Below are 10,524 nucleotides of genomic sequence, written 5' to 3'. Positions count from 1 at the left end.
TCGGCGAAGAGATGGTGATACAAGTGGTATATGGATAGTAGATAATAGTTTTTGTCATCTGAAAATATAAAAACAACAAGGTAACTAATGATAAAGGTGAGCTAAAACGGTATTGCAATGCTAGGAAACAAGGCCTAGGGTTCATACTTTCGCTAGTGTAAGTTCCCTCAACAATGATAACATAATTAGATCACATAACTATCCCTCAACATGCAACAAAGAGTCACTCCAAAGTCACTAATAGCGGAGAACAAACGAAGAGATTATGGTAGGGTACGAAACCACCTCAAAGTTATTCTTTCCAATCAATCCATTGGGCTATTCCTATAAGTGTCAAAAATAGCCCTAGAGTTCGTACTAGAATAACACCTTAAGACACAAATCAACCAAAACCCTAATGTCACCTAGATACTCCAATGTCACTCAAGTATCCATGGGTATGATTATATGATATGCATTACATAATCTCAGATTCATCTATTCAACCAACACATAGAACCTCAAAGAGTGCCCCAATAGTTTCTACCAGAGAATCACGACGAAAACGTGTGCCAACCCCTATGCATAGGTTCATGGGCGGAACCCGCAAGTTGATCACCAAAACATACATCAAGTGAATCACGTGATATCCCATTGTCACCACAGATACGCACGGCAAGACATACATCAAGTGTTCTCAAATATTTAAAGACTCAATCCGATAAGATAACTTCAAAGGGGAAACTCAATCCATTACAAGAGAGTAGAGGGGGAGGAGAAACATAAGATCCAACTATAATAGAAAAGCTTGCGATACATCAAGATCGTGCCAAATCAAGAACACGAGAGAGAGAGAGAGAGAGAGAGAGAGAGAGCAAACACATAGCTACTGGTACATACCCTCAGCCCCGAGGGAGAACTACTCCCTCCTTGTCATGGAGAGCACTGGGATGATGAAGATGGCCACCAGAGAGGGATTGCCCCCTCTGGCAGGGTGCCGGAACGGGTCTAGATTGGCTTTCGGTGGCTACGGAGGCTTCTGGCGGCGGAACTCCCGATCTATTGTGCTCCCAGATGTTTTTAGGGTATATGGAGATATATAGGCGGAAGAAGTACGTCAGGGGGGCCACGAGGGGCCCACGAGGGTGGAGGGCGCGCCCCCCTGCCTCGTGGTCTCCTCGTAGATCCCCTGACATGCACTCCAAGTCTTCTGGGCTTCTTCTGATCCAAAAATAAGTTCCGTGAAGTTTCAAGTCAACTGGACTCCGTTTGGTTTTCCTTTTCTGCGATATTCTAAAACAAGGTAAAAACAGAAACTGGCACTAGGCTCTGGGTTAATAGGTTAGTCCCAAAAATAATATAAAAGTGTATAATAAAGCCCATAAACATCCAAAACAGTAGATAATATAGCATGGAGCAATCAAAAATTATAGATACGTTGGAGACGTATCAACCGCCCACGCCGCGACGCATCTGCCCATCTCCTTCCCCGCTGCCGAGGACCATCGCAGTCGCCGCCCCGCCACCGCCCGAAGCCAGTGCCGCCGTCTCCTATACATCGTCGTCGCTCGCTGTGAGCCGCTCACCCTCGCTCGTTTTTTTGTTGTATTAGATCGGTTAACCATGGTTTTATTAAACCATGCGGTTTTAGTAAAAACCGGTCTCGAGTTTTCATTTTTTTTCTTGTCGTGATAGCTGTTTTGCTTAGGTAGCGGCCGTTCGCCGAATAGCTTCCACAGCAAATGCTGCTCGGCCAGTAGGAAGCCGCCACGTGTCCAGGGACCTGGTCGTGAATAAAACTTTCACGGTCAAGTCCCTGAGTTTTTAGTTTAGCCCCTAAACTTTGAATGGTTGTATCTTTTTAACCGTAACTCCAAATTCGATGAAACCAGTGGCAAAATGTTCGTCTCGAATGGCTTTATCCAGAGAACCAGCTTTGAAACCTTTTGGAAAAATTCAAATTTGAATTTATTCAGGTTTGAATTCAAATTTCAACTGGCCATATCTCCTAAACCGTAGCTCTGATTGATGTGATTCTTTTTGCACCGTGTCACCGTAGCCAAACCCTACCACCTGGACCTTTGTCACTATACTTTTCACATGATTAGTATATATCCATGATATTTTTATTACTATGCCAAGTATGCACTATGGATGACATCACGGTTTTGCACCTTATGTCACTTATTGTTAGCACCTAGAATTATTTGCATGCAAGTTATGTGTGTTGGATTTTCCATTTGGTTTTCCGAGTCCATTGTGTTGCATGTTATTTGGTTCTCTGAAATGATTGCTTATGTGAATGCAATGTCTGACCTTATAGATTTTCATAGGAGAGTGACGAATAGTTCTATTAAGTAAATTTCTGAGAGCGATATAATCTTCATCAACAATTACCAGGCAAGTTCACATTTGATCATTCCTTAAATTACCTATGTTTTATATTATGCACTTAGTCCTTTTGTGGTAGGATTGCATGGTAGGATTTATTGTTGCCAGATGGCTATGCCGTTACCTAGTAGTTCATTTGAGGTAGGTCTGATCAATACATCCTTGTCACCACCGTGTAAGTTTATTTTTGCCTCGCTAAATGTAGACGTGGTTTGGGAAGCGAACATGGCGAGACATGAGTGACAAAGTAGTAATGAGGACCAAGACTTGTAAATGAACTACATGGGCGGTATTTGGTTTGAATGGTGGCGAAGTATAGTGGGGGCACGCATGGTTAATCAATGGTGGTGCACCACTAGTGGTCGGCCGCCCAGGCTCAAAGAGATCAATCGTATTCTCATGTCTAGAAGCTTACGTGTGCAACCACAAGCCAATATGGGCTCTGGCTTAGTTGAGTAGTTACTGTGACCCCTTCCGGGATGGGCTAGCAGATGTAGAATGATATAGGTGTACCGGCCTATCCCTGGGTTAAGGGGGAACATTTTCGAAAGACTATGTCTCGGTCATCCTGTTCTCAAACGCTAGGCAGTGCGAGAACTTCAAGGGAGGCGATAGAGTCTTGTGGGGAAAAGTGCGCAAACCACTGCAGAGTGTTAAAACCTAATCGATTAGCCGTGTCCCCGGTTACGGACAACTTGAGCATCTAGTAGTGGAAATGCTGGGAGATTTCATCACTCTTAATTAAACAGTTGGGTTTTAAATAAAACTTTGGGAATGGATTGAGTTGGGTTTACCAACTCATCCTAGCCTATACAATAGTGGTAGAATAATATCTTTTATTCTAGGGAAAAACTAGCTTTATGCAAAAACTAAACTTAGAGCTTTCCACTAGCCAAATTGCATGTGCAAATAGGTTCATTATTCTTATGATGTGAGTTGCCAGTACATTCAATGTACTGACCTACATGGCTGCAACGTCTTATGTTGCAGGAATTTTCTATGACGAGTAAGAGTTACGGTGTAGGGTTACGGTCTACACTCAACTTGCTGTTGGCATTGATGGGACTCCACACCCGTTCAATTGTTTCGGCTGAGATTTATGAGGTATATATCAGTTTTACGTTATTTATACATGTGATTGAACTTTGATATATACATTGATGTACTGTGTGTGCCAGCATACCGATCCAGGAATGGCACAGATACATAGAGGCTTGGCCGTTTGAGGTCGGGTCGCTACAATAGATTAGAAACTTGTATGATGGAGAATAGACCCGAGGGCCATAGGTTTCACTAGTGGCTTCTCTCAAGATATCATAAGTATTACGGTGGGTGAACAAATTACTGTCGAGCAATTGATAGAATTGAGCATAGTTATGAGAATATCTAGGTATGATCATGTATATAGGCATCACGTCCGTGACAAGTAGACCGACTCCTGCCTACATCTACTACTATTACTCCACACATCGACCGCTATCCAGCATGCATCTAGGGTATTAAGTTCATAAGAAGGGAGTAACGCTTTAAGCAAGATGACATGATGTAGAGGGATAAACTCATGAAATATGATATAAACCCCATCTTTTTATCCTTGATGGCAACAATACAATACGTGTCGTTTCCCTTTCTGTCACCGGGATCGAGCACCGCAAGATTGAACCCAAAGCTAAGCACTTTTCCCATTGCAAGAAAGATCAATCTAGTAGGCCAAACCAAACTGATAATTCGAAGAGACTTGCAAAGATAACCAATCATACATAAAAGAATTTAGAGAAGATTCAAATATTGTTCATAGATAATCTTGATCATAAACCCACAATTCATCGGATCTCGCCAAAACACCGCAAAAAGAGTTACATCGAATAGATCTCCAAGAGAATCGAGGAGAACTTTGTATTGAGATCCAAAGAGAGAGAAGAAGCCATCTAGCTAATAACTATGGACCCGAAGGTCTGAGGTAAACTACTCACACATCATCGGAGGGGCCATGGAGTTGATGTAGAGGCCCTCCGTGATCAATGCCCCCTCCGGCGGAGCTCCAAAAAAGGTCCCAAGATGGGATCTCTTGGGTACACAAGGTTGCGGCAGTGGAAATAGGGTTTCGTGGTGCTTCTGGATGTTTTCGGGGTATGTGAACATATATAGGAGGAAGAAGTAGGTCGGTTGAGCCACGAGGGCCCACGAGGGGGAGGGTGCGCCCCCTGCCTCATGGCCACCTCGTTGGTTGCTTGACGTCCACTACAAGTCCTCTGGATCATGTTTGTTCCAAAAATCACACTCCCGAAGGTTTCATTCCGTTTGGACTCCGTTTGATATTCCTTTTCTGCGAAACACTGAAATAGGCAAAAAAAACAGCAATTTGGGCTGGGCCTCCGGTTAATAGGTTAGTCCCAAAAATAATATAAAAGTGTATAAATAAGCCCATTAAACATCCAAAACAGAATATATAATAACATGAAACAATCAAAAATTGTAGATACATTGGAGACGTATCAAGCATCCCCAGCTTAATTCCTTCTCGTCCTCGAGTAGGTAAATGATAAAAACAGAATTGTTGATTTGGAATGCTTTCTAGAATATTCTTCAATGTATTTTTCTCTATTGTGGCATGAATGTTTAGATCCAAAATATTCAAGATAAAAGTTTATTGTTGACATAAAAATAGTAATACTCCAAGTATGCTAATCAAGCAATTATGTCTTATCAAAATACCATAGCCAACGAAAACTTATCCCTACAAAGTCATATAGTTTGGCCATGCTTCATTTTCATCACACAAAATGCTCTCATCATGCACAACCCCGATGACAAGCCAAGCAATTGTTTCATACTTAGCCTTTTCAAACTCTTTCAACTTTTACGCAATATATGAGCGTGAGCCATGGACATGGCACTATAGGTGGAATAGAATACGAGGATTGAGGTTGTGTGAGAAGACAAAAGGGGTGAAAGTCTCACATTGACACGGCTAATCAATGGGCTATGGAGATTCTCACCGATTGATGTCAATGCAAGGAGTAGGGATTTCCATGCAACGGATGCACTAGAGCTATAAATATATGAAAGCTCATCAAAGAAACTAAGTGGGTGTGCATCCAACTCGCTTGCTCACGAAGACTTAGGGCATTTGAGGAAGTCCATCATTGGAATATACAAGCCAAGTTCTATAATGAAAAACTCCCACTAGTTTATGGAAGTGACAACATAGGAGACTCTCTATCATGAAGATCATGGTGCTACTTTGAAGCACAAGTGTGGAAAAAGGATAGTAACATTGTCCCTTCTCTCTTTTTCTCTCATTTTTTCTTTTTTCTTTTTTATTTTTTTATTTGGGCCCTCTTTTTTTTTGGCCTCTTTTCCTTTTTATTTTTTTCGTCTGGTGTCTCATCCCGACTTGTGGGGGGATCATAGTCTCCATCATCCTTTCCTCACATGAGACAATGCTCTAATGATGATCATCACACTTTTATTTTCTTACAACTCAAGAATTACAACTAGATACTTAGAACAAAATATGACTCTATGTGAATGTCTCTGGCGATGTACCGGGATTGCGATGAATCAAGAGTGACATGTATGAAAAAATTATGAACAATGGCTTTGCCACAAATACGATGTCAACGATGGCCCTGTTTGATAACAAAGTATTTTCTAAGTATTTTGAGAATACTACCATTTTTAGGATTACCATAGTTTTATTTACAATGAGTTGTTTGATCGCCTCTAACAATTGTGGTTTTAAAACTGCAGTATTTGCTAAACTGTAGTTTTTTCTCTGCATAAAATAAAAGAACCTGAGACCTCTTTTTTAAAAACAGAGGAGCCGAAAAGAAAGGACGGGACGTCGTTATCTTCTTCGCTCGATCTAAAACAGAAGTATCGCTCCCACGCTGCCGCCGCCGCCTTTGGAGATATCTCCCTCGGCAGCCATGGGGAAGAAAAGGGACGAGGATGGAGAGACCAAAGGTGAGTAGACTCTGCCTGCCGTCCCTCGATTCACTCCTCCCGCCTCTCCACGCTGATCGCCGACCCCTTCCTCTGCATGGTTGTGCCTTTCCTAACTATGCATGTCGCCCAGCTCCGCTCGAACTGTTCGTCTAGACTGCTAGCTGGATCTCTATACTTGTTAATTCAACACGGCTCGAGCTATTTGTCTAGTCTGCTAGCTGGATCTCAATGCTTGTTAATTGAGGGCTGCTCGAGCTGTTCGTCTAGTCTGCTAGCAATCTTAATCCAGGACCTGTATACATGTCTTTACAATCAGATAGGTTCACTGTTCAACCTTGTACAGAATATGTTTTTTGCTGGTTGCTGGTTAGCTGGATATTTGCTTTGGATCAGTCCCTTTTTTAACCGACTAATTGGAGATTTACATGCACCTCTATACATAATGAAGACGCATTCGTCTGTTGTAAATGCAACGAACAAATTCTTGAACGCAGATTGTTTCTTCTATTAGTATTATGTTGTTCACTGCCATTGTATCTGATAAGTCCAGTCATGAACTTGTATACGCAATGAAAACAAATGAGATACTACTGGAGATGCAGGCCTAGAGCCTTGAATTCACCCTCCTCCCAAAGTTGGCTTTTAATGCAAATAAGAAACTCAGCTGCGGGTTTATCTTGCCTTATTTATGTATAAGTTTCAATTTGTAAGTATTGCCGGTACATCAACCATGATGTGCAGTACGAGTCGACTAGTTTTTCTTTCTGTATTTCCTTGTGTGATTTGACATAATTAGGAATTGTTTGGTGATGGCACTATTAATTTTCCTCTCAGCAGTTGATTTGTGGAATAAGTTAGAGATTTTTTGGTTTCATGTTGTATCCTTATCAATTTTCTTGATGTTTGTGTTCATTCAAACACTTAAATTGATGCATTTTGTTTTCCAATAGCAGACAAAAAAACCAGAGCATCATGGACCACTGCTCAACTTGACCTACTCATTTCTGTGATGAAAGAGTATGCGGATGCTGCTAAATTTCGTGGTCAGAATGGATGGACAAAAGAAGGATGGAATTCCATGGTTATACGCTTGAATAACCAGTTTCCGAGAGCTAATTTTATTGTTTCTCAACTAAAATTTAGAGAGCAGCGGTTGAAGAAAGATTATTTTATTGTCAAATCTATTATAGAGAAGAGTGGCCTTGGTTTTCATTCTGTTACAAAAATGCCAACAACCATTGATGAAAAACGGGATGAACTGAGCAAAGAACAACAGGAGTGGAGATACAAAGCTTTCCCTTACTACGATGATTTGCATGCAATTTATGATGGTATGTTGGTTTCACATGTTACGAATTTACCATATGATCTTCCATGCTTGTAGTTTACAAATTATTCCTCTGTACCCAGGTAAAACAGCAGAGGGGAAGGGTTGTAAGAGGACAACTGATGTGGTTGAAGAGAAGTCGAGTCCGGCTACAGATTTACCATGAGGGGAAAGCTTCACACAACAAGTTCTAGATGCCGCTAGGCTTAATTCGCCTAGTCCAACATTACCGGCTCCAGGCTTTGAAGGTCATAATTACGAGTGGACTGAAGGCATATATGGTGAGGATGTTGAAGTATTTCCTGCTAACAACACAGAACGTATGGAGAATAACAGTAGCCAAATTCCCACTGAACACATGAACACACTTCCTGACCCACCACCTATGACAAAGGCTAGGACATCTAAAGGCAATGATGAAGGTAAGGCTAAGAGAGGCAAAGAAACAACGATTGAAGATCCGGTTGCTGTTAGAAAAGAATAACTTAAAACTTATGTGGATGTAAAGACGAAACAAATTGAGAGCTATAGAGAAGTGAAATGGCGCAGATGAAAAAAAAGATCTTGACAAAGATCCTTATTGCATTGCCAATTGCATTGTCAAACTTAAGACCATACCAGATCTCTCAGCAAGTGAACATCTTAAGATGATCGATTATCTGAAAGGACAAAGAGTTGACCGTGAAATCTTCATGACAGTGGAGCATGATGTTGTTCTGGAGATCCTCAAGCAAGTGCTTGGCCGTCAAATTTAAAGCAATAATTCGTTCTAGTTATTTTCGTGTGAAAAATAAAATTCTTTTACTCTATTATTGGTTTATTGGTTCATATTACTTTAGTTTTGTGTTTTTGTAAAGAAATATCACCCTGGACTATACCATGATTAAAAAGAGGAACACGAATGTATGTCAGCATACATTAGTTTCAGCTCTAAACTTTTATTTTGCCGGCACTCTAGTTCCTTTCCTAAAAATCACAGTCCTTTTATTTTTGTTACCTTCGCCATGTTATTTGTGCACCCGGCTTGTAGGTGATAGTATATGTAAGTTGTATATATAGAGCAATAATTTTTTTGGTGGACCTTGCGCATTTGATCAGGTATTTAGAAGAAAATTCCATGGTAGATGACGCACTCATATTTGTTGCACAAGTTGATACTTGCATTTTACATTACATATCTACTCATAGAAATGTAAAGTGCATTATTCATGGATGAGAAAGCTACTACATTATTTTCATAAAATGATTCTACTGATCATATGAGTTTTATTCTTGCTTCAACAATTGCACAAGTCATGTGCTATTTCTTCTAGCGCGCTCCTGGAGATACTCACATTAGTCTTTCCACATTGATTCAGCAATTTGAACCCTTTTTGAATGACCCAATGCACACCTCTCATTCAGAGATTCTACATCACTTCTGTATTTTGCATCTCCACTTGGAATATCAACTATATGTGTTGGGTCAATATCGGAGCCAACCTGGTCAAACCATTGTTCACCCACCTCGTGATTGTGAATAAAGTTATGAAGTGCACAACATGCTATGACAATATCAGGTTGAGATTCAATTGGGTAATGTAAAGCACACTTCAATACTGGGAAACACTTCTTCACAACACCGATGATGTGCTTGATGTGATTACGGAGTTGTGCATGCCTGAGATTGACAGCTCTTTAGCATTTTGTGGCCTTTGGTTGCATTTGGCTTGCTCGTTCAAATGGTACCTGAAATTCAAAACAAAATGAAGATAGGTGTATTTTCACATTAGGGTTGTTGCTCTAATAGAAGAACTCGTTTGTACCTGACATTTCGGTAGGGTGCAATAAAATTAGGTGTATTTGCATATCCTGCATCAACCAAATAAAATTTTCCCTCTGGCACATAGAAATTGTTTTCTAGTGCATCTTGTAGCACTCGAGCATCAGAAGCTAAACCTTCCTAGCCCGCACTAACATGGACGAATTGATTATCAAAATTACATGCCACCATGACATTTTGTGATAATGTTCCTTTTCTATTGTGATACGGGTCTTGTAGTCTTGGAGATATGCTAATTGGAACATGTGTCCCATCAATTCCTCCGATACAATCCTTCATAAAGACAAGAGATACTGATGAAAAATACGTAAAAATATTTATAAATTATATGTAATAACAACAAGATACAAGATGCATACCTGAAAGTACGACATAAATTTAGGGTTGCTTGAAACCTTTAAAGGAACATTAACTGGTGGCAACTGTATAAGCTGTCCAGATAATGACATGATACTTTGTAGCACTTTATTGAAATAGGTACTTATGGTTTGACCACTGTGTTGAAATCGCCCTTGTAGAGTATGGTTGCTTGCATTCGCCGAAAGGGTATATAAGAATTTTGCGACTTGTTCTTCCACAAAGACAAGCCTCTCATCTTGTAGAAGTTGTCTCTCTCGAAAGCACTTAACCAAGTTATGGAATACATATTTTTCTATCCGAAAATCTCTTTTACATCTCAATTCATAACCCTCTAAAATTTATCTCACGTACTTATGCCCCGTAAGGATGGAAGTGTGAATACGTTGGCGATTGCTTGAACCTCTCTCGCCTTTGTATACGGTTTCGATGATGGCCAACTCATCATCTTCTCGGTGTTTACACTTCAAAAAATCCCCCACATTGATGAAGCAACTAGGAGGACTTACAAAGGATAGAGACGATGCAAATATCAAGTGAATGCGTCGAGCGTGGCCGCGCAATTCCAATCCTGGCGTAGCTCTTCGTGCCCCTCGGCACTGACACAGATGACTGGCCAACTACACGGAGTGTTGGGTCGCCACCTCCACTGCGCCTCCATGCTGACACGAAGAGCGGTCAGCAGCTCCGTCTATGT

General features: G+C 40.8%; 1 protein-coding gene across 2 annotated transcripts; it reads left to right on the top strand.

Moving 5' to 3' along the window:
- The first annotated feature begins 6,208 nt into the window (after positions 1 to 6,208).
- On the top strand, positions 6,209 to 8,508 carry LOC123154381 (uncharacterized). Of its 2 annotated transcripts, none has more exons than XM_044573135.1 (3): positions 6,209 to 6,339; positions 7,275 to 7,652; positions 7,732 to 8,505. In XM_044573135.1, exons 1-3 carry the CDS (start codon positions 6,303 to 6,305, stop codon positions 7,812 to 7,814), a joined length of 498 nt encoding a protein of 165 aa, XP_044429070.1. In that variant the 5' UTR covers positions 6,209 to 6,302; the 3' UTR covers positions 7,815 to 8,505. The 2 variants fall into 2 exon arrangements, with proteins under 2 accessions (XP_044429070.1, XP_044429069.1); XM_044573134.1 differs by having other exon boundaries at positions 6,210 to 6,339; positions 7,272 to 7,652; positions 7,732 to 8,508.
- The last annotated feature ends 2,016 nt before the right edge of the window (positions 8,509 to 10,524 follow it).

The sequence above is a fragment of the Triticum aestivum genome, chromosome 7A, assembly GCF_018294505.1.
Source record: "Triticum aestivum cultivar Chinese Spring chromosome 7A, IWGSC CS RefSeq v2.1, whole genome shotgun sequence".
Lineage (NCBI taxonomy): Eukaryota > Viridiplantae > Streptophyta > Magnoliopsida > Poales > Poaceae > Triticum > Triticum aestivum.
Note: the sequence above shows the minus strand (reverse complement) of the source record. Positions and strands in the feature narration are given on the sequence as shown.